The sequence below is a fragment of the Bombus vancouverensis genome, chromosome 5 (genome assembly GCF_051014615.1).
Source record: "Bombus vancouverensis nearcticus chromosome 5, iyBomVanc1_principal, whole genome shotgun sequence".
In the NCBI taxonomy this organism is placed as follows: Eukaryota; Metazoa; Arthropoda; class Insecta; order Hymenoptera; family Apidae; genus Bombus; species Bombus vancouverensis.
In genome coordinates, this window is record NC_134915.1 from 3,204,429 (window position 1) to 3,229,829 (window position 25,401).

The 25,401-nt window shown below is 38.7% G+C and overlaps 1 protein-coding gene and 1 long non-coding RNA gene across 8 annotated transcripts in view; both read left to right on the forward strand.

The window, feature by feature from the left end:
• Galphaq (G protein alpha q subunit) overlaps nucleotides 1-25,401 on the forward strand; it is a 65,568-nt gene that overhangs the window by 32,100 nt on the left and 8,067 nt on the right. For 4 of the 7 annotated variants that reach the window (XM_033340089.2, XM_033340092.2, XM_033340091.2 and 1 more), the window contains exons 2-4: nucleotides 24,193-24,377; nucleotides 24,476-24,630; nucleotides 25,026-25,154. In XM_033340089.2, the coding sequence (XP_033195980.1) occupies nucleotides 24,193-24,377; nucleotides 24,476-24,630; nucleotides 25,026-25,154 (469 nt within the window). The remainder of the gene's footprint in view (nucleotides 1-24,192; nucleotides 24,378-24,475; nucleotides 24,631-25,025; nucleotides 25,155-25,401) is intronic. The other 3 variants (XR_013058531.1, XM_033340090.2, XM_033340087.2) reach the window with 1 other exon arrangement.
• Nucleotides 21,273-24,183, forward strand: LOC117159897 (uncharacterized). Its single transcript, XR_004464662.2, has 4 exons — nucleotides 21,273-22,117; nucleotides 22,183-22,597; nucleotides 22,681-22,936; nucleotides 23,032-24,183. It is a non-coding gene; the product is annotated as an uncharacterized LOC117159897 (long non-coding RNA).

Genomic DNA, 25,401 nt, shown 5'->3' on the forward strand with positions numbered 1-25,401 from the left:
AATGTATAGGGACACTCAAATTACGCTTACAATTGATATCAAAATAGTTTCAGACTTGTTTAATATGTGATTAACAAGATATTCGTCGATACGAATTTGCACGCGCCTCAGCTTCTTTACCACACAACCAACGGAACAGTTGCATTCTTCCGTTTTACGAGACGCTGTGCACGCACGTACTCCAACACACTCATACTCATATATGTGTGTCACTACTACGCGGCTAATCTAGCGTAGCACACAAAATTACACGTATCTCAATAGAGAGATATGCGCGTTCCCATTCAAGTCGTCGTAATTTTTAGAATTACGCGGATTCTCTGTTCCTTGAATTTTGACGATACCGGCGGAAATTTTGCGATAAAAGACGTGAATCTGTCGCGTTTGTTGGAAACAACTTACAGAATTTTCCTTACTCTCTTAGCTTCTCGAGGCTGCGATTTATCGGAGCATTCGTAAAACTGCTGATGATAAGAGCGAGAGGTTTTTTCAACCGGATACGCGATCGCTGTAATAAAACGCAATTTTATAGCGAGACGAATACTTTTTATCTATTTATGCATCATGTATTACGCATCAGTGCTATACTTTCACACATCGGTATCTATGACGGAATTGGTTAAATCTTTTATTTGCTTCCAAATTACCTTTTACGACGTTTCAAAATGAAACCTGTTACGCAAAATGCCGAGTAAATATTGCGACGCCAGAAATAACGATTTATCCAAAGTCACGTTAGGCTAAAAGTATCGATGTTACACCGTAAGTCACTTTAGAAAATCAGGCGGCTGATTTTCAGATGCATCTCGTCGCTCGTTCAATGTTCTTCTTCATGTTCGTATTTACACGCTCCTTTTTTTCTTTAATGCTTCTGTGTGAGTATATTGCGTCACATGTGATCTTATCGATGTGATTTATACGTCCAGATGAATCCCTTCAAAACGGAATACAAATTTCGAGCTCCGTTCAAGGGAACACGTTTTTCATTTACCTGCTAGTCGTGTCGTTTACTTAACAACAAGATTTTCGTTTCGTTTGCTCGAAAAAGAAAGCTGGCCTCGCTTCGCTTTCAGTGATGCGATATTATTACGTCGCTGTATACGTCCTATCCGCCAAAGTAAGTACTTTGCAGGTTTACAATTTTACAAATCTGCCTGTATCGATGTTATCCTTTAAACAATGGACTTGTTGCATTTTTGTGACGTCGAAATTATTCCATCGGCGCCTGAAACATTTCCGAATGCCTGGTCATCGAGGCTCTAATGGAAACATATTATTCAAATTTTTGCGTATGTATAAGCTGTAGAAAAATTGTATCGATATATTTAAAAAATACAGTACGACTCCTATTTTCCGTTTACGAAGAAACGAAACTTTTGTAACCTTTTCTTACATCAGTGATCAATGAAATGAATGAAAAATGTCTTCTACTATCTTTTTATTATATCTTCCGTTTCTGTTTTAATATTATGACGAATCGCAAAATAGGGTTGAGTTTATAATTATTCATTGTGTATACTGTATATAGGGTGGTTTGTAACTGGTGGTACAAGCGGAAAGGGGGTGATTCTACGCGAAAAAAGAAGTCGAAAATATAGAATACAAATTTTTTTTTTTAATTTTTCCATCGAGACAACGATCTACAGGGAGATCCGTTATAACGAGACGCGATAAAGTGCACGCGTACCGAGCGAAGATTCAAAGTCGATTTTCTCGAAAACAAAGCCTCAAACGAAAAATTGTTATTCTATATTTTCGATTTCTTTTTTCGCGTAGAATCACCCCCTTTCCGCTTGTACCACCAGTTACAACCACCCTGTATATCATTCTATTTCGATAGCTGTAGTCTATACTTCTTCTGTTTATTGATTTCACAATCATTTTAATGTTATTTGTGTTTTATTTTTCTTTTTTAAGTCCAAGGTATGGAAACGTGACTTTCGAACCATTTTTATCTATTAATATGCAAAAAATAGATCTATACACTTGCACAAAGCAACTTTGGAATACTGGAAACATTAGATTTTCGTGAGACTGAAATTAACTAACTCGTACGGCAACAAAAAACGTAACAATTCCAGTGGACGTTAGTCCGATTTTCATTGGAAGAATTCTCATTGTAAAACAATTCGTGCTTACTGATTGCCTTTTATCTCGAAATTAACATTTACATTGCGACAGTTTAACAGATTATAATCTTTGCCCCATCTATGTTCGATCTTTTTGCACTTTGACTAATTTATCGCATCCTCGATCCACGTGTACGATTAAAATGAAATCCGATATTAACGTGAAATTAACTGTATAATTCTACATTTTTTTGTTAAACTATCAGAACCATAAGAACTGAAATATCGTAGCGTAGGATCGACGAATCACTGCTGCATCATTTCCCACTTACTGGAAGTTTATGCGTTTCGATTTAAAAAAAGTATCTTACGATCTTACGTTAGTTGCTTCTATATGCACGTGTGTGTGAATTTGATTTGACAAATTGCTGATGTGATAAAAAGTACGCGTACGAAGAGGCAGCTGCTCGTGCGTGAGGCTAACCGGAATCATCGCGTTATTACGACGACCGCCGGAATATTTTCGATTATCGTAACCACGTCCTTCGAGCTAGAAACGCGAAACATCGGAATGACATCTGGCGCTGTCATAAAATACACGTTTAGTATCGATTTTCATTCGTAACGTGTCCGATCTTAAATTTAGAAATTGCACCGCCAGTTAGTATAAACGTATCGTCCCTTAATTCGGTTAACGCTGGGAAATCTGGCCGACGATCCGATCGTTTTCCTCGCTGCGTTTGCCGAGGCGCGGCTATATTTTCACGACGACCACGGTAAGCAACATTGTACGGATAGAGCATTAATTTGTCAAAGTTAGTTACCAAAGCTAATATTTCTTCTTCGAAACGTTCTATTTATTGTCAGGCGTTTAACATCGTTGCTAATGAAAGAACAATATTGTCGAATGTAAACCTGACGAGAGCGAGATAACTGTGAACTGCAGATAGTATGGCAGTAAATTGCGTAATATTATATCTTAATATTGTCGCGAAGTTCGTGCGATTTACGAATGAAAAAAAAGAAAAAAAAAAAAAGAAAAGAACACGCGGTATACGTGTCAAATATACGAGAGATAGAGAGAAAAAAAAGACATTGTTGGAAAAAATTACACTAATTAGATTAATTGGAGAATAATTCGCTCAAGCGATTTGCTTGTTCATCGAGCCTTAATCGAACTAGCGGAACAATTAATTTAGCCTTGGAAGCGAACATTTTTGTAGTACGGTTTTTCCATGAATAGTCCAATTGATCGCGTTACACGTCCACGATAAAAAACAATAAAAGTGGAGGCAGTTTGCAATTAGCCTTTGGAAAGAAACAAATATGTCTGGCGTATGGAGGCGCACGAGTATATATTTTTTCTTCGTTACGAGTAATTTATTCGAAATCTAGCGCCAGTTCCATTCGTGGAATCGTGGAAGCGGCCGACTAATTATTCAAAGGTCGCTGCTTTCAAGAATCAGTCAGCGCGATTGTCACGTTCGTCGAGATTACAAACTGAAAACTGAAATTTATAACCGGCAATATCGCGCGTTAATTTGCTCAGTTGTCTTTGGTTTCGGGTGGCGCGAGTCTTTCGTTTGTTCTTCTTGCCAGATAATTGCTATTGTTTTTGCTGTTGCTTTTTTAACGTACGCTTAAAAGCCTGCAGATATTTGGTAATTACACGATGTACGAGAGAGACGCTCACGTGTCCCGTAAGAAACGCAACGATGATATCGACGACGGAGATCTGCGTGAAATTTCCACGGTGAATTTGTTCGGTTGAAAAGCGACGAAGAAAAGAAGATAATGGAAAGAGACGAACATTCCATGCGGCGCTCGGTCGCCGATTATTCCGAAACAGCTGAAACGATCTCGATGATACTTTGTACAGGTGTTGTAAATACCGACGCAGCGTGATTGTAAGCCGTTGTACACAATTGGGTCATTCGATAGCGAATTAGTCATTGGGCGTAATAATTCTTTCGGCCGACTATTGTGTCGAAATTGGAAATATCTGCCGTTTTACAAATCTGTCTTTCTCGCTGTGCAACGAAACACAGTTTTCTGTAATTGTACGGTAACGCGATAGTACGATGACAAGCGTCATCGTGGTATCCTAATTTGCGACTGTTTAATTAAATTTCAGCGTAATAATTAATGTCGCGTTCAATGGTAGTGAGCGACACGTGCGCTTGCGATCGAAAATTATCGTTATCTCGTCGAGTATTCCGCGATGTCTGTTCATTTTTCACGATCGACTTGCGTTCATCGATATTCAAATGAAAATTCTCGTACGAGATTTATTCGTTTTTGCTTCTCCGTAATTACCGTGCTCTATCAATTACGTCGATTTACCGTATTACAAATGCATCGGAATTATATTTAGCAGTAACGAAATAGCATATTATTGTCCGTTAACGATGACACTTTTCACAGAAATAACGTTTCTTGCGTACCACTTCGTTCGTCTCGTTTAACAAAATTTACGTAAAAGCCGCGCGAATTCCTTTCTTTCACCATTCGATCTTTTCGTCGAGAAAATAGAAAATCGAGTATTTTCTAATTCGGACGAGGAATAATTGCGATGTAATAGGCAAATCTGAGCGCTCCTGACAAAGCTGATCTCTGTGAAACGTTCTAATTTCTTAGGAAACAATGCGATGTAAATTTAATAGTTAGAAACTAGACTCGCAATGAAATCGGTATCACGAAAATTGGTGCATAGCCTAACTTATGATCGAATGAAAATTCAACCGATCTACGGGCACAGTGTTTATCAAGTTTCTACAACTTCGTGACTCGATCGAACATACTTTTCTGTTTTATCATTGTAACAATTTACGAGGATCGACACGACGAATATTTATATGATCGAACCGAAATTAAAATCGTCACGGCGTTCTTCCGTTTTGCCAGGAAAAGACAAAGCTGGCCGATTATCGGCCAAATATTTGTCGAGAGATATATACATCAGACTAAACAACGTTTAGCCTTTAACGTAGATTTATCTCGCTGCTCCACTTATCGCAGCAATATTTCCTCTCCGCTACAACGTCTAATAGCATGAACATCGATCGTGCACCCTTCTAACGTGAGTAGGCACGTTTCTTCCGGGCAAGATCTCCGCTTTTCTCTATCTATCAACTTCGCCTGCACTTTCGCGCGGCTGTCTCGAAAATTGGCAAATATTGCATCAGTCGCCATCCGTTTCGCAGCAGATCGAAGCTCGTTTTCTCGACGAAACGGAGTTTCACTGCCTTCGCCGCCGACACGCCGACGCTTTCGCCACGCAGCTCAACTTCGCCGAATGACCGAACGAAAGCAGAGAATTTTTCAAATAAAACACCCTGGGCAAATTGATACGCGACGGCAAGACGAAAGAAACGGCTTGCAACGGCGGAATGATAGCAGAAAAACGGCGTAGTTGGAGAAAATATGCGAAAGAGGAAGAGCATGAGAGAGAGAGAGAGAGAGAGAGAAGGGTAGCGCGTAAATATATCGGGGCGGTGGTGCTGCGGCTGGGACGGCTCCTGCTTTCCACGTCGGCATCTATCGACCCACCCCTGGTGCTGGCGATGGCGGTGGCGGTGGCGGTGGCGATAGCGATGGCGATGGCGGTGGTGGCGGCGACGATGGAGCTTCCACCGCCCTGGAAACCTTCCGCACGGCACAACCGTGAGTTACAGCTGCTGATACCCGGCTAGCCGAGTACTCCAACATCTACGTATAACTAAAGATCAATAGGCGATGCATCTGACCTCTATATATTTGTGGTTCAATCGCGCTTATGCGAATAATTGAAGATTTCTCTTATACGACACCGTACAATGAACAAAAATGTTGGTTTTTTTTCTTCTTATCGTAGAACGTCCTACAATGGGAATATCGTAGCGTAGAATTTAAGAACAATTTTCATTTGTAAATGATCACCAATAACGTTAAGAGGTACGTACAACGTCGCAACATCCTCTGTGTAAAACAACGTAAGTTGAACGATAAAAATGCTGGAGCAGGTGGATGCTAAATACGATCAGTTTTATGACAATTCTTACCGGTAACATCGTATAATATACTTTTGTAAGAAAAATAGAAAGAACACGTTGAAGAAAATATTCTTTGCTTTTATAAAAGCTGTCTAGAGACAAACGAGGTTAATACGGCGTTTGCAAATTTAAATGAACGTTACGTTCGGTTCTCGACCATGTCAGTGGCAAAAGTAGAAAACCTTCTGACCCGTTTGCATCTTTTTACGCTTAAAATCTTATAACGATCGAAACAAATGAAATTTCCGGAATAATGTTAGGTCGCAGGAGCCTTCTTTCGCTCCTGCGAGGTTCGATGTTTTGCACCGTCAGTGTTATCTGCAAGAAGTCTCCGATTACTCGAACGAGCCACGAGAATATCGGCAACCGTGGATCGCGACCAGTTCCCATATCGAATTTCGCCGATAACTTTTTGTCGAAGATTGGACAGACGATAATTTTGGTTGGACGAACGGGGACAAACGGACGCTGTTTATTATTTTTAGAAAAAATTCGCACCTGGCGCTGCCGACCATGTAGATCTGCCAGCGTACTACACGCTGTGGCGCGAATTTTGAAACAGTTTTCCGTATGCCTTATTTTTCGAGCGAGTTCTCGTGTCTTTTTAGATTTAAATTATCTTTTTACATTTAAATGATCTTTTTAGATTTAAATTATCTTTTTAGATCGAACTGCGACACGTAATCGCTGGTTTGCCGCGTTCTACCGTATAATTGCAAAGTGTATAATGGTGCACGTAGGATTGATTTAGCGTGCAGTGGCTGAAACGAACCGCCGGTTGCTAAAATCGAAGTATTTGTGTAGGCATGAATTACTAAACTGAATGTTATTGGTCTCGCGGGTGCAGTGTGTTCTAATCGGCGGAGGTAGAAATTCGGATACGTTTCTACGATACGGGTGAATTGTTCACCTAATTAAAACCCTGATCGTGTTCATGCAAGTGTATTATATTTAACATGTTTCTGCTCGAGCGCGTACGTAAAATTCTCGCTGACTTGCGCAGGATTTTATTTTCCACGAAAATGCCAAACAAATATACGTTCGTATTTGTCGAGAAAATTGGATACCTCGATTGGGACCTAATTTCCAATTTACCAAACGCGTTTCTATTTAAAATGTATTTTCTAATTGGTTATTTTGATATCTAAATATTACGTTTCATATTCTATTTTTCTACATTCTGTATATCGATTTTTGCCAATACGGCAGGCGGGCGAGTCTCTGAGAGATCGAACCGATCAGCTCCGCTCCTTGTGGATTTTTCAATTTCGCTGCTCGAGTACGTAATTGCTATCCAGCGTCTCGAAACACAAACGACTTATTTCTATCTTCCTCGTTACAAGCAGATAGAGCAAACGATTACAAATTTCAAGGAAAATTTCCTAAAGTAATATCCATAGTCGTTAATTTCTTCTACATTTCTTATGTCGTCTACGCTTTCAATTTTTGATCAACGACGTGGCTTTTGCCAGCTCGAATGACACTCCATCGCGTGTATAAAATACAAAATACAGCACAGTATGTCCCAAAAAAATGCTTGGCGAGAAAAGTAATAAAATCCTTGTATATTCGTTTTTTCACAACATATTACTCAACTTTTCAAATCCGCAGTAACCATAACAGCGGAATATACATAGCAGACGACCATTAATACAGCCGTTAACAAAAGTGGAGCGAGACCAATAACACCTTGGTAACACGTACCGATCTAACGGCAGGAAAGCTAATTATCCAAACACGAACCTACCATTTTCCATCGAACGTATCGTTCGTAACGATACAACGCACCGACGGCATATTTCCAATCCAAGATGCCTTTGAAAATTTTCTCGCGACGAGCCAGTCGTTGAGAATCGAGGGTCGAGCCATCTTGTGAAAATTAAACCGTTTTGGAGACACGAAGAGACACGACCGCTTCGTCTCGCCCAGAAAGACACGAACGAATCAATTTGCCGCGATATTGCAAAGCCGAGATTGCATAATCGGTTAATTATTAAGGTATCGTTGGTCGGTTCCGTGGCGGAGTTGCAGCAGGGGTACGCGGGTATCCGAACAAAATCAATAGCAGCGATGTAGCACACACGTTGATCCGGGGGTTAGGTGCGAACGTGCACGCACACGCGTGGTCGACGGGTTCCTGAGGCGGCCGTACACCGGTTTTCCTCGGTTTTCCCGCAGAATCGTCTCTTTGTAGACTCGATGAGAACGAGGCGAGTGTTGGGTGACGGTGGCGCGGAAAGTACAACGGAAGAACGTAGCCGTGCCCCGCCCACCGTTCCGTTCGTTCGTTCATTCATTAACTTGTTTGCTCGGCTGGCTGCTCGCGCTCTCTTCCTTTTTCTCCCTCTTCTTCTTTTCTTCTTTTTCGCGCACGTATCTCGGACGATGTCTCGCTCGCTCATTCGATATCGTTCGCAGCCCCGATTGCACAGCGAGTTACACCACTGCCGGCGTCTCCATCGCGGCCTCGCCGCCACTCTCGCCGAGTTCGCCTCGGTTTTAGGTCGATGAGACTGGCACAGCGTCGTATATATACGGTTATCGTACTACGCTTCGCACCACCCTTGCACCGCTCTTCCACCGTCTGTCCGCCATTCTCCTGCTCGGTTTCCTGTTTCTTCCTTAGCTTCGCCTCTCCTTGCTGCTCCCCTCGCTCCCCTGCCTGTCCCTTGTTCATTCAACCGTCAGCCTTTCCACGTCTGCCCGTTTCCGTGTCGTCTCCTTTCGTGCGCCTAGAAATGTAGAAAACAAGTATGAAAGCCGTACAGACTGGTGGAACAGCGCGGGGAACAGCGGCAGAACGTCGCTAAACTTGGATCACTGTGATCGATAACGTTGAGGACAGTTGTGAGTGACATCGGTGATACATCGGCAACGAACGTCGTTCCACGGAAAGTTAGGGGGGTACGAATTATCCGAGGCAGAACTAAGAGAAATGCGACGCGAACATGTGAGAAAAGAGTTGCACAACCTGCTAATCAAATAGACCTGTAGACCTACAAAGGCTGGGTTAAACGAAGGCTAAAAAGGAAACGTGCAGCTGACCTGCTGTGCGACTCTCAAGGGACACTGTAAGATGACGTCGCGTCCGGAATAGTCGTCCACGTGTTTAAATTACGCGTCCAATTTATAGTTATAGTATAGGAAAGAAATTGCACGACGGCAGAAACCGCGAAGGGAAATAAGTAAAATGGAAAAAGAAAGAGAGGAGAGACCCGCTTTCGTACGTAGGAGAGAGCCGTGTTTGTTCGAGATCTCGCGCTGATTATTTCGCTCGCTGCCTGGAACAGCACGAGCAAACGATAGGATGTAACCGGTGGATATCGCTCTTTTTTAGCCATGGAAATTCCTGCGGGCAAGGTGTTAAGTGAAGTTCCAACGGAGGGTGGAGAATTGTTGCTTGGATCATGTGGAACGTAGAGTGCGGACGAGATCGTTGTATAAGTTAGGCAGCAGTGTTTAAATATAGCTGGCGAGTATAAATATTTTTGTATAAAACTAACGACGAACACACTTTTCTAATATGATGTACAGGCAATTTTATTTTTATTCTTATTTCAGCTGGAAAAGTTTTGTTTGAATTTCAAAGAGACGATCGTTTGAAGATTTCAATATATTCGAACTGTACAACGATCATTCGTATCTACGATATTTCTTTACGTTACCAATCATATCTACGTACGAGTAGATTAAATATTTTTAATGCGATTATCGGATTATTTTATAAAATTGAAAGACGCGGTATTATTGATACATCGTGGTAGTAATTTATCGCACCATCCGTACATTTCGATGTTTTCATATAATACGTGTAATATAACACGTACTGTATATAGGATGCAGCACATAGTATCAGTTTAATAATACTCCAGAGATTTATAAAATGTGCAAATAAAAAATGCACTTACTCGTACATTATATTAATCGATAAAAATATACCATTTTACTTTTGTCATACATTAAAAATTATTTCAAATATATACGAACGCGCGGTATTATTTTCAAAATGTTATAAATAAATACTCACTGTTTCTTTAGAATGGAAATACAATTTTTCTTTAAATTTGTCAGTTGTGTTTTTATAAATAATGTTATTAATAGCGTTCAAATTCTATTAGGACTCTTTTATTCGTTAAAAGTATACGAAGCCTTGTTTTTCTGAAGTGATATCAGCATTAAATTCCGCTGTTTAATTAATAGATATAGACATTGCCATCGATATGCATTTAGTCGCATTACAAAATGAATGCATTATGTTGACTCATTTGAAATCTAAGTTTATCGTACCGTCGCCAGCATAAGAAAAGTCTTTAAGCTATTAATTTTAAACAAACTTCTTCCAATTCTGTTATTAATTACGTAATTGGATTTTACAACGACAACATAACATTTGTCGAAATCTCGAACGTGAATGGATTTTGAAATCGTAATTAATCTCTAAATATAATTAATATCTAAAAATTTAATAATAAAAATAAACGACTCGTACAGTGATTAAATTAATTTTACTTGACGTTATTAATATTCGTTTTCCATAAAAAAACCAAGCATATACAGGGTGGTTGGTGACTGGTGGTACAAGCGGAAAAAAAGTCGAAAATATGGAATAAAATTTTTTTTTTCAATTCAAAGTCGATTTTCTCGAAAACAAAGCCTCAAACGAAAAATTGTTATTCCATATTTTCGACTTCTTCACCCCCTTTCCGCTTGTACCACCAGTTGTGTTCCACATAATGTTGTTCAATGCAAGAAACAAATACAAATAAAAATTTCGTTATTTAAAAAGTTGACATATTAGCACTTAGAGATATATTAAAGAACCCATGCTCAAATAAGTTCAGACACGGAAGATTTTGTAACTTCAAATCTCTTTCGCTAATACAAAGCAAGAGAATGAAAGCTTACGCTGCTTATTATTTTTCACGTTGACTTTGGTATTTCTATACGAATGCCATTACAGTCATTTCTATATAGAACTTGAAATTTTCCTATCTTTACACGGAATACACGATTGTTTACAACAAACTCGATACCGGGTTTAACCCATTTTCGCGAAAGTACGACGTTGTCGGTTCTCGCACAGAGCCACAGAAAAATGTACATCCTATGTCAAAGACGCAGGAAATCTCCAGACCGAGAAGACAATTATCCGCCTAATCGTTTCTTCTAAATTCCTACCAAAGACCATTTTCCTACACCCTTTATCGCTCTTAATAATTGGCGAGGAAAGAGTCGATGGGACTTTTCGTAAAAAAAGGAGGCGACATTCGACCGAGTTTGATAGTCGATCTCTCGTACGGATTCCCCCAAGGAATATTTATATTTCGAGAATCTGGTATTCGCATTTATTAGAAGGCTGGAAGGTCGGGCAAACTTCCTTTCGCATATCTCGCTCGCCGTGACTCACTCGATGCATTCTCTCTGTCTTCCTTCCTCTTGTCCTTCCATGATGTGTCCTTTATTTTTAAACCAGGCTCGAGGCCCGCGCAGCCCTGTCTTTCATAGCAATTTACCGCGCTACTCTGTGCCGTCGGCTTCGCCAATCGCAATTCTTCCACATTCATCGGCCATAAAGTCAACGCACATATGTACATCGAGGAACCAGCTTCTTCCTCCCACTCAGCCTTCCAAGAGCGCGATAAAAATTGTTTCGAAAACGTTCAGCCTGCCTGCCGGCCCCCACCGCGCCGATATTTCATAGATCGCGCGGTGGAAATTTCGAATGGAATTTCCTTGGAGCGTTCTCATGTCACCCTTGTCCTCTCGTCACGAGCGTACATCCGCTCGACGTTCCATCGAACGCTAATTGGTATTTTTAGACCACGCAGATGTATCTATACTTAACATGCCTATTGCGTCATTCTTTATCGCATGAAATTTTATCAGCCAGAATTTTCCTTTCCAGTGTTTTCCTATATTTTGGCTGGCGGGCTTGTTTCCGGTTAACAGAACGACTCGTTCGTAAGATATCGTTGCCGGTTTCGTACTCGCGTTACGATAAATCGATAATTTTCTCCGGCGGAATCAAAGCTGAGAAATTTATCGCTTGTTGTTCATTTACGGAGAATTTGAATTTGAGTTGAAAATGGCTAGCGTTTTATGCATCTTGTCTTGCTCTTTCGTGCTACGATCCAAAACTATCGCAACGAAGTGTATTCGTTGAGGCGCGTGTTTTCTAAATTTCCGACTAATTTAATTCAATTAAAAAGCTGTTAAAAGCAAAATTATTATTCTCCCAGGATGGTTCACATAAAATCGTTGGAACATAGTCGTGTTAATTATTGCCGCACCCGTTAGAGTAACTTTAATACGCTAATTTTTACTTTCAAGAATCGCAAAAGTTATTTAATATCCATCGATACGTATACAACTTGTAAATTGGACATTTTTTAGCTTCTCGCTGTTTCACGCTGTTTTCAAAAATTCAGAGACACGTACATCTTTTTCTCGCTCTCTTACGATTTAAACTTAATTCTCTCAACTTTTTTTCGCTCACTTGCGTTTTACGTATACCTATATTTATATACATAGATTCGTGTTTTCATATCGCTTTTTCGTTAAATTCGATCGATGAATTCAAGCAAGTGGAATTTTGACGAATTGGAAGAAGAAGAAAGAGCTTGCAGCTCGGTCATACCGAGTGTATCAAACGACAATTGTTAGTGTCTCGTGTTATACGTATCTGTGACTAATCATCTATTCATTAGAATAGTACGCCATTGAGCGATATTAGCCCACGTACAATTTCTACGTACTTCGTAATTATAACGATCTATTCGTAGAAGTAAGTTGATACACGAAAGAAACACACGTGCCATAACAACGTGTCAGAAAGTCTGCCCATAGAAATTTCATAATCTCGAACACTGTTTCACCTACATAATAAAACCTGAAGAAAAAGGTCGCTGAGTAGCATATTTTGAGAGGCTAAATAAATACGTAATAAATACTGAAACATTGCCTCGAATATATTATTTTAACAAACGTTCGAAACAACGGGCAACGACGGATTAAAATAAAAATAAAAACGCGTACTCAAACGTAGCGGCGGGTATCCGGAATTGTTTAAACGGAAGCAAAATAAAATATACACAAAATAAAAAAATAAAATACTCGGGGAAAAGAGGATAATCCGATAGGCAGAGAATTATCACGTCTATTTTTTTTATCTCGGCGAACCAGCGTTTAATGTATACTAATCAACTTACGACGAGTTATATAACTTATGCACCTTATACCACATATATCATAGTATACATTTTAATTGCCTATAATTAGTCCAGGCATAGTATAGATAACATAAAAAGGAGCTGGGGAATATAACGTTGAATTTTTTAAGACGTTATGTATGATAATCGTATGTTAAACTGTTAAACCAACTGAATCTGTTGTATCAAGCATAGCGCACCTGACAATTTACCTATTAATCTCTTGTCCAAAAGAAGACATTCGTAATTGGTGATAACTTCTTGTTTAAATCTGCAGTTTGATCTGTAATTTAGATATTGATAATTGTCGTAAACAAGATATTTAGCGCTAATAATACAGTGGCTTAACGTGATCGTAATACAATGCAATAATAGTGTAAAATAAAATTAACAGATCAAAGATACGACCTATGGGTACGTACACGTTCAAATCGCGTGACGTTATAGAGGATTAAAGAAACCCATGGTTCTTATGGGCTGAATTTATAATTTAAGTGGTTGCGTACGAAACGATCCATTTGGGATACGTTTTGAACGTGTAAAATTCTCAAGCTAACCGATCGGTGCTTTGTGTTCATTATTTTATTATAAAATGGTGGATTGTGCGTTAAAGCGAACCATAGGTCAACATTTTCTTACGTGAGTTTAAACTTGGACACATCGCTTGTGATATTAATATAGCTTTCGAAGAAGCTGCATTGGAAGAACGGACAACCTGATGTTGACGAATAATTTAGATCTGTACGAGCGTGAAAATTAAATTAAAATGTTACCAGGAAGAATGAACTAAAATTTGTAACTGTAACAGCTATAACGATAAATAAAATATATCGTTTTACTGGTCCTGAAACTCTAATTACAAAATATTATTTTCAGCGAAATTACGAACGTTGAAAATTTTATTAGCCCAGCGATTAACGCTGCCATACTTGGATCTTGCTCTCATTTTTGCTAACAGAGCAAATGTCTTTTCTATTTTCTCCAAACTGAAGATTAACACTCTCCGTTGGCATCAACGTGTCCTCAAGTCCGTAAGCTAAACGTTAGTATTCGTGTCACGCGCAAATCGTCCATTTACGTAAAGTTCAAGAACATGAAATTTTTACGAAAGATCGCCGGCTGCTGGTTAAACTTACTAACAAATTTATGCACCAAAGCGTTAATATGAGAAAAACGAACGTAACTGTGCGCAGAGCATTTCATCAACAACAACGTAACTCTCCGTACGAGGCATTCACAGATCGACTTTCTCAAATTTACAAAATTTTCCACATTTTCTTACGTCCTTATCCTACATCCTCGATATAATCTCCTCGATTTTCTCCATTTTTTGTTTCCTACAATCATAGCTATACATCCGTACGGAAACACGGTAGCCCGCGTATCCCAAGGCAGGTCAGAAGTTGTCGCCAATAAGCGTGCTAACGATTCGAGTAGTTTAGCCGGGGTATGCGACGCCGATGAGATACAGGTGCCTAAATAAACCTCTTAAAACGGGGGGATGTCGTTCACACGATATTGTGCAAACTGACGCTGCCCTTGCTTGCGCGCGACAGTTAGGCGGCGACGAAGAAGGGCGTGTTGGTGAGAGCAGATCGCCTTTTCTCAGCGCGGCGCGGACAAAAGGCAGCGGCACTGCTGCCGCTACCGCCACGCTTGCTAAAGACTAAAGAGAACGCGAGAGAGCTGTTGGCCGGCCAATGCATTCGAAAGGGAGAGACGAGAGGAGATCCATACGCGGTGGCTGCATGATAGCACGCAGTAGTGCTGGCTGCTCGCCCGTTTTCATTCATGATTTTCGCGAGGGCGATGCTGGCGCCGTGCTCTGTGTGTACCACCTGCACATCTTCCTTTGTCGCCACCGCCGCCGCCGCCGCCGCCGCCGCCGCCGCCGCCGCCGTCGTCGCCGCCGTTAAGCCACCCCACCTTTTGCTCCGTTTCGTGCTCCGTGTTTGTTGCCGCCCCACCATGTTCAGGGACGTACACCGGCGCGCAAGTGTTATTGTTCTTTCCAAGGAGAACAACTAAGAGCCCTACAGCTAAAAGGTACAATTAGAATCGAGCGCGTGACCCCGCTCTGCGCCACTCTCCACTGTTTAATTCTCTTACAGCTGGATCGATTTCGGTTTTTCGGCTTTCTTTCCTACTTCCACTTTAGTTTTACTCTTCGGCCGCTTCCATTCTTTAGCACGTCGAATGCTACGGGGGTCACCGGTGACCGACGCTCTACTCGTCAGTGGCGCCGTGGGGGTCACCGGTGACCGGCGCGCCAAGATTAGTAGGAATATAATATAATTTGAAGGAATGTCAATAGTTATAAATTTTGCATTATTACCATCGTTACTACAATGGTGTGACGAAATGAATGCAGTATAAAACGTATAAAAGTAATCTTATTTATACGTGAAATATGGACTTGTGATATTTCAACATTATGTGTATCGCGTAATAAACAATTCGTCATGACGCCACGGGCAATCCCTGTAAAACTAGCATGGCATTCAACGTGTTAAATGAAACAGATACGTTAAGTGGCGGTGAAAGCAAAGAAATTCGCCGTTTCCAGAGTCTTCTGCATCGCGTAGCTTGATGGTCAGCAGTGCACTACGTTATTATGTTATCTGAATATTGGAAATCGTATTTCAACATTAAAGTATGTAGTTCTAGCATTTATGTTTGGTGTCGCGTAGTATATCGCTTCTGTTTTCATTTTCCGAAGTGCAGAATCGATCAAAATTTCGTTCCCTTGCGTAGATATCCAGGGACGAAATCAGAAATTCGAAATGGAGTCATCGTGTGAAGATGAAGAAGATCAAAACGTGGCGTGTTTCGTACGTGACGATCAATTTTCGAACGACGCGAGGGCAGAAAATTGGGTTAGATGCAGCGCTTATTTCAGACGATGCTACGAGCTGCGCACATTTATATCGCAAACTAGAAAATTTGTATGTGATTTTTGTACAAATCGTGAGATTTGTCTTATTTCATATTTTATATCAACATATTTCCAACGTGCAAAAAGCGAATAATACAAACATTTTCTCACCAAAATTAAGGGGAACAAATTAGAAACTATACCATACAATTAGAATTTATATCGCAAACTAAACAATTTGTATGTGATTTTTGTACAGATCGTGAGATTTGTCCTATTTCATATTTCGTATAAACATATTTCCAGCGCGCAAAAAGCGAATAATACAAAGATTTTCTCACCAAAATTAAGGGGAACAATTAGAAACTATACCATACAATTAGAATTTATATCGCAAACTAAACAATTTGTATGTGATTTTTGTACAGATCGTGAGATTTGTCTTATTTCATATTTCATATAAACATGTTTCCAGCGCGCAAAAAGCGAATAATAAAAACATTTTCTCACCAAAATTAAGAGGAACAAATTAGAAACTATACCATACAATTAGAATTTATATCGCAAACTAAACAATTTGTATGTGATTCTTGTACAAATCGTGAGATTTGTCTTATTTCATATTTCGTATCAACATATTTCCAGCGCGCAAAAAGCGAATAATACAAACATTTTCTCACCAAAATTAAGAGGAACAAATTAGAAACTATACCATACAATTAGAATTTATATCGCAAACTAAACAATTTGTATGTGATTTTTGTACAGATCGTGAGATTTGTCTTATTTCATATTTCGTATCAACATATTTCCAGCGCGCAAAAAGCGAATAATACAAAGATTTTCTCACCAAAATTAAGGGGAACAAATTAGAAACTATACCATACAATTAGAATTTATATCGCAAACTAAACAATTTGTATGTGATTTTTGTACAGATCGTGAGATTTGTCTTATTTCATATTTCGTATCAACATATTTGCAGCGCGCAAAAAGCGAATAATAAAAACATTTTCTCACCAAAATTAAGGGGAACAAATTAGAAACTATACCATACAATTAGAATTTATATCGCAAACTAGAAAATTTGTATGTGATTTTTGTACAGATCGTGAGATTTGTCTTATTTCACATTTCGTATCAACATATTTCCAGCGCGCAAAAAGCGAATAATACAAACATTTTCTCACCAAAATTAAGGGGAACAAGTTAGAAACTATACCATACAATTAGAATTTATATCGCAAACTAGAAAATTTGTATGTGATTTTTGTACAAATCGTGAGATTTGTCTTATTTCATATTTTATATCAACATGTTTCCAGAGCGCAAAAAGCGAATAATGCAAAGATTTTCTCACCAAAATTAAGGGGAACAAATTAGAAACTATACCATACAATTAGAATTTATATCGCAAACTAAACAATTTGTATGTGATTTTTGTACAGATCGTGAGATTTGTCTTATTTCATATTTCGTATCAACATATTTCCAGCGCGCAAAAAGCGAATAATACAAACATTTTTTCACCAAAATTAAGGGGAACAAATTAGAAACTATACCATACAATTAGAATTTATATCGCAAACTAAACAATTTGTATGTGATTTTTGTACAGATCGTGAGATTTGTCCTATTTCATATTTCGTATAAACATATTTCCAGCGCGCAAAAAGCGAATAATACAAACATTTTCTCACCAAAATTAAGGGGAACAAATTAGAAACTATACCATACAATTAGAATTTATATCGCAAACTAGAAAATTTGTATGTGATTTTTGTACAAATCGTGAGATTTGTCTTATTTCATATTTTATATCAACATATTTCCAGCGCGCAAAAAGCGAATAATACAAACATTTTCTCACCAAAATTAAGGGGAACAAATTAGAAACTATACCATACAATTAGAATTTATATCGCAAACTAAACAATTTGTATGTGATTTTTGTAGAAATCGTCAGATTTGTCTTATTTCATATTTCGTATCAACATATTTCCAGCGCGCAAAAAGCGAATAATACAAAGATTTTCTCACCAAAATTAAGAGGAACAAATTAGAAACTATACCATATAATTAGAATTTATATCGCAAACTAAACAATTTGTATGTGATTTTTGTACAGATCGTGAGATTTGTCTTATTTCATATTTTATATCAACATGTTTCCAGAGCGCAAAAAGCGAATAATGCAAAGATTTTCTCACCAAAATTAAGGGGAACAAATTAGAAACTATACCATATAATTAGAATTTATATCGCAAACTAAACAATTTGTATGTGATTTTTGTACAGATCGTGAGATTTGTCCTATTTCATATTTCGTATAAACATATTTCCAGCGTGCAAAAAGCGAGTAATACAAACATTTTCTCACCAAAATTAAGGGGAACAAACTAGAAACACTTTCTTTTTAACAACTGAAAGACGCGTCCTTTTACACGTATATTTTTTACTCTGTCTGAATGAACTTGTATAAAACATCGATTACAGATCTTCGTTACTAAGCACTCAAGGCAATTATACAAATTTGTTCATACGAAGATATTGATTTTTCGATAAATGCTAAAATTGCTTTCGATAAATGCTTAGCATATTTCTAGACCCCATATGTCTGGTAAATCTGATCTGATAAATTTCAGCCTGTTTCACCCACTTTGTTCTGAACTGGATATGTGCTTTCTTCAATTCTTTGGATATTTTCAACCTTTTTCAATAATTGGTTCATCTAATTTCGTACCACTTTAGAATTGTGTGCTGTACCGTGAATGGTAGGTCAATAGAGTTCACACTACAAAGCAGCTTCTCTTTATAACAGAAATTTGTACGACAGTCTGGACTCTATTCATTCTTCTATTCTTTACTTTTCTTTCATCTTTCTCTACATCTTTCTTCGCTTGGGCCCCATGCTTTGCGAGTTCCTTACCAGCTACTTAGACGAACATTAACTGTTCACCAAATACAGACAGTGTCAGGTGGCAATATTGAGATGCACAGCAAGGACACTGAACGAAGCATTCTTTTAAATAGATTTTACATGCGTTTCATTTTCCCATATGTCAAATTTGTATAACATTGAATAACACGAAATTTATGTAGATGTTATATTTAATGCTATGTTGTGCGAATAGTATTTGCAATAGTATGCGCAGTAATCTTTGTAGCCATTGTACATGCACAGTGTCTTGCAACCGAGATGTTGAGAAACGACATTGATCAACACCAAGAAAGTGATGTTGCTAAACTACTTTTTTAAATCTTGCCTTAGACTTTGCTGTCATTTACGTTATCTTCTTGCAATGAATCAGCTTATGGAAACGAGTAATTTATTTCAAAAGGCAAACATTAGGCGTACACGTATGTAGCATAATTGCGAGGCTGATAAAGAGTTGAGTTGATCGGTTTGGCTTCCGAGAAGCTCATGGTTGATGATACAACCAGGTGAAAGATAATTTCACGTGGCAAAATAAATCCGAAACATAGTGTAAATATTTCCATACGTTTACCTAATGATCTAACACGATAAATACAAACATAAGTGAATATTGTAAGTTGAGATATAGTTCGGTGTACACGTAACAAGCACATGTAACGTACTTGTATTTACAGTCAAGTTGCTCGGGATCAGAGGCTGGTACAATCAGACTCTATGGTTACAAAAGGTTCTCTATAATTTAACGAAGAATTACAACTAAAGTTACAGTTCGCATCAATTTTTGTTATCAGGTAGAATTCCGTTACAATCTTCAGCATAAACGTGACTGGAGGAGTTTAAGAAACATCCAAGTTCCTCGTGGTCTTAGAAGACCTCGTGGTGGTTAAAATTGGTTTGATTAGGTCGATTTGAAAAATTGCTGTTTAGCATTTAGCTAATATCTGCGATAATAGCTGCAAGTCAAAGGTTAATATTTCGTCTTGCTCGAGTCGACTGGTTCAAATTATCCGAATGAAAAGCTACCAGCGATGACAAAGTAAAGAAACGTTTGCAGAAAGTTCGATGGCCAGCTTTCAGCTAACTTGGATAAAGAGCAAAGAGGTGTAAACGAACGGTTCGGCGGTTTATACAGGTGACAATCTGCAACGAGAATGACAAGGATAATTTCATGGATTATCAAATCGAACAGCTCACTTAAAGCACGGTTCGATTAAATGGCGAGCAACTCCTTGCGGAAAAAATTCATTTGCACACTTCCGAGCGTATGATCCGATAAGGGTCGAATTAATCGGCTTGCAACCTATTTAATGTCGGCGTTATTATTAGCAAGAAAGAGGAAAAGAAATGGTATATACTAGTTGCAACGGCTGATAGTGTTAGTTTATGAGCGAATTATTGCTCCATTATAGCAGCGGCTGCGAGATATCATAGCATCGACTATTTACAGCGGAATTGTGACTGGAAAGTTCGACTGAAATTCGTGTTAATTCGATTGCAGAGTCCTCGCTGAATTTTCGTTGGATTCTTCTCTCCTTCAAATTATTCCGCAACGATTTACGTGTAATTTTCTGTTCATTATCGATGTATTGGAAGGTGTTTATTATCATTAATAAGTAAATTCGAACAGTATATGACAGGCTGAAAATCATAACGATGTAAATGAAAATATTGAGAATTTTATCGTGTATTTCAGCTCTTAAAAGTATGGTGGTTTTACTTTTATAATTAAGTTAGTTATAACTTTATTCTCTGCCGCGATGCGTCTTTATGACCTGAAAAAATATAAATTTGTATAATGATAAACACAGAACATTATTTTGTAATATTAAATAACGGTTTATTTACGTCACTATGATTTTTCGTTGTACATATATGAAGACTTTGCTTGAAACTTAAACCCCCCCCCCCCCAAAAAAAGGATAGCGCAAAGTAATTTTTATTCTTATAGTAGCCGTGCGCGAGTTTTGCAAATTCGTAGAAAAATCGTTGCAACAAGCGTGTAAAATTATTAGTTAAAAAAATTAATAACGAAACGTTTTAATTAAAATTTTAATAAAATCTCTGGCTACGTTTTTGCTGTGTTAAAGAGAAATGCATATTCCGCAGACATAATTAACTGAAACTAGTAAACTCAACAGAAAATATGTTAAACTATAATATAATAAATTTCCAAAGTTCCAACTGCAATTATGACGTAAAAATATTTTACAAAAGTGATTCCGTAGGTTAATTTCTGATTGAATGTCCTAACGTAATTATCCACGGTGGCCGCAAAACCACACCATAGTATTTATTGTAGCATTTACATACTAATTAATTAGACCCGAGTAATATCCAAATAGACGCAGAGAGAAGAAGAAATTAGTACAATGGCGACCAGAAGAAAATTTATAAAACGAGAAGTATAAAAAGGAAATGTAAATTTACAAAACGACCGTTGCTAATCCGGTAAAAGATTGTCTCAATGCAAAAGTTACCGAAATTCATAATATACCAACATAAAACTTTAACGTTAAATTTCCTGTCATTTTTATACTCTATCGTATGGCCAAAACACAGACTGGACCTGACAGAAAAAGATACTGTTGAAAAATAAGGACATGAGCCGGTATTTTTATGAAATTTCACGTAATTCAAAGAATCGGATACGAAAGGATGCAGGGAAGAAGACAGACGATGGTACGTCCCTGGTGTTGGTGTCACTTCCCATTTCGGGTTGGCGGCTCGGTTTTTCGTCGTAGATGTTCGTATGCTTCCGCCGGCGATCCGGAAAAGCACGAGGCCCGCATCGGCCACTGCGCGGAAATTGTCGAACGAGCGGTGGAGGTCGGCGGAGGTCGGCCAACTCGAACCACGCGGCGGCGTCGATTCGATTCTCGATACGCGTAGCTGTCGCTTGGAAAATCGTTGGGCCGGCTTTTGTCGTCCACGTGTTCTCACGGGAACTTTGGCCGTTTCTTGCTACGAACCGAGCAACGCGGATCATGCAAATGCAAGTATTAATATGCGACCCGCCGAGTAACTTACGCAACCGTTAATAACTCGTAATGTTTGTAGACAGCCGTACATCCGTATTCTATTAACGAGTGATAATGTAATACGATATTTGTCATTGGAACGGTTTGTACATAGAAGCAGGACGGCTCAATATTACCTATTTTTCAGTTGTTTCCCTTTCAGACACCAAGATACGAGGCAGAAATGAGTAACTGGATCGCTGTATTAATTATCGAATAGCGAGCACCAGCGCTTTGTTGCAATCGATACTTTCTCTCGTTCTTTGATCGCACAAGTATCGATGATATTTTCAAATTATTCGATTCTGCTTTAATGCAGTTTACGACGCACTATTTGACAAAGTGTGGCGGCGTATAATAATTGAGTTTACGTGTTTGATTGTTGAACGCTGCTTGTGTACGAGCACAAATATCGTCACTTAACACGCAGTACCGTGCTACTTGCTTTAATTGCTATTGGTAACCTATTGGTTAACGCCAAAATTCTTTGTTTATGCTTTTTACGCTCCTTTCGTTACATAACCTTAGATTTGCATTCGCAGAAAAAATTCGGCACGCATAACGATTTTAAAGCCTCGATTACATAAACATCGATATAAGTCGAATTAATCGGCTCGAAATCGTTGAGTAACGAGTGGCAAGTAGCTTCGACTGATACTTAATAAAAAATGGATACCTGAAAACGTCGTAAAAATATCCGAAGCTGGCCATAAGACATAAAAAAGAATATAAAAATCGTCTTAGAATGTTTACAAAAACGGTCGATGATTTGCTCGCTACGATCAAACCGAAAGTTAGGTAAAAGTCGACTTAGCTTAGAGAATTCGTATAATAATTAAGAGAAGGTCGACGCTGGAAATAGAACGTTATCTAATAACCATTTTTCTTTTTAGTTGAAGAAATAACAAAGAATGGCTAAGAGAATTCTAACCTCGCTTAAAACCCGAAGAAACGTTTCAAGTGTGCTGAATTTAGATAACTTGAACGAGACGAAACCCAGCCATGGAATTGGATCTAAAAATTAAAGTTACTTAATCTTAGTGTTTTGTTTTTATTTATATTCTGCACTCTACGTGATATAGGATTTTTTATTTAGATATAGAATACAAAGTAACGTTAAATATTCTGAAAGGAACATAGACCAAATGTAGTAAAACCTGCTCTGATTATTTATTACGGCATCAGTCGATAATCGACACCCTAAAATTTGAAAATACTTGACATAGGTGCTGCTATTTTTGATATAACTAAATAATTGCACTCTCGATTGAATTGCTACGCGGATACCAATAATATCGAATAATCCTGAAAAAAGATGGATCTCTTTTTTGGAAATGTCTCAAATTAAAATGTCTTAAAAGCTTGTGTTACAAGATGATATTTCTATAAATAGCCGTGGAAATAGGCGAATGAAATTTTTAACTGTGGTTCCTAATTATCTGATGGAATCTATCTACTGATTTATTAAATTGATTCGTCAAATTGACCACAAAGATACATCACAGTACGTTGTTGGCTGTAAATATTAAGACACCTAATCGTTATACGTACATTTGCTGAAAAATGGCAAACTTTACCTTGCTTAGTGCCTTTAGTATTACGTACGACACGATAATTTGTAATAAAGTAACCAGAGAAAAGAACAAAAAACAGTAGAATGCAGTAAAAACAGTAGTATTTGTACAAAATAGCCAACGGTGTATTTACATTCTATCGAAGCTTATTTCTAGAAAAATGATTATTTTCTTAAGAAATAAATTGATTGCAATTACCGCTACAAAACAGCACTGGTACATCGCACGTTTCACAGACAGATTTCACACATACGTACTATCTGGTAACATTTGTTCCAGTAAATACACAGCTTTAGCCGATTTATCCTAATAATACGTAATGGCGAACGTAACGCACGCGATGGAACACCTTCGTTACGTATGAATGAAATTTATAAATTCATCGGTCGATTAAGCCGAATCGTGAAAGTACGAGTAACCCAGAAAAAGTCGATTACCTCGGCAACGTTCGCTCGTTAATGATTCACAAACTTGTTACAGGTACTGGTGAATCCGGCAAATCCACCTTCATTAAACAGATGAGAATCATCCACGGGTCTGGTTACTCGGACGATGACAAGAGGGGGTTCATTAAACTCGTGTACCAAAACATTTTCATGGCCATGCAGTCCATGATCCGGGCGATGGACCTCCTCAAGATCCAGTACGCCTCATCTGCGAATATAGTGAGTATTTTTATCGGTGACCCTGGGCTCCCTTCTCCCCGTGTTAATTATGGTAACCAAGTGCAACTGAAAAATGTGTTGTTTCCATGCGATCCTAGGAAAAAGCAGAACTCGTGCGAAGCGTGGACTTCGAGACAGTTACAACCTTTGAAAGTCCATACGTAGAAGCAATCAAAGATTTATGGGCGGATAGTGGTATCCAAGAGTGTTACGACCGCAGGCGAGAATATCAGCTCACAGACTCCGCTAAGTAGTAAGTACCGTCTGGACGTGTCTTTGCCATCTACTTGCCCCTGAGGAGAGCGTATCTTTTTTTCACCTCGTTCCACTCGACGTCATTGTTCGGTTAGCAGTCCCAACGTGTCGGCCCCTAAACGAGTCGAATACGCAGCCGCCAAGTACAGGCCTGTGTGAAACGTTAAACGCGTGTAACGTCTAAATATGAAGAATTCGTTGTAAAGAAATATTTGATGGAACGTTGAAGGTTTGCACCGACTGCTAGGTTTCTATTTAATAAGCGATCCATTTACTCATGTGAATGGTTTACTCGATATCTGGTTGATTCGATATTTGTTCGTTGAACGAGATTATAATATTTGGGAATGCCAGATGTTCCGTGTATCAGGTATTGAGAACATGATGTTTCAGTTACCTATTGGAGATAGATCGAGTCGCAGCAAGAGGCTACCTCCCAACAGAACAGGACATTCTTCGTGTGAGAGTGCCTACTACTGGTATAATTGAATATCCTTTTGACTTGGAAGAAATTCGATTTAGGTATGTCTCGCCATGCAAAGGAAGACGCTGCCTGTGCCTGTGATCTACTTACATTGGACTCTTTCTGCATCGTGGCTGCATGTATTGTGACTCACCGATTTCATTGTACATGGAATCCATCATTCGTTTCGTTTCTCCTTTCTCACTGGCGTGTCGCGAGTTCCATTGATACCTCCGGTTTTATGACGTGCCGTGGTGCTAAGTTCCCATGTACGAAATTTCGTCTCTCGCGACGACGAGAAAATTT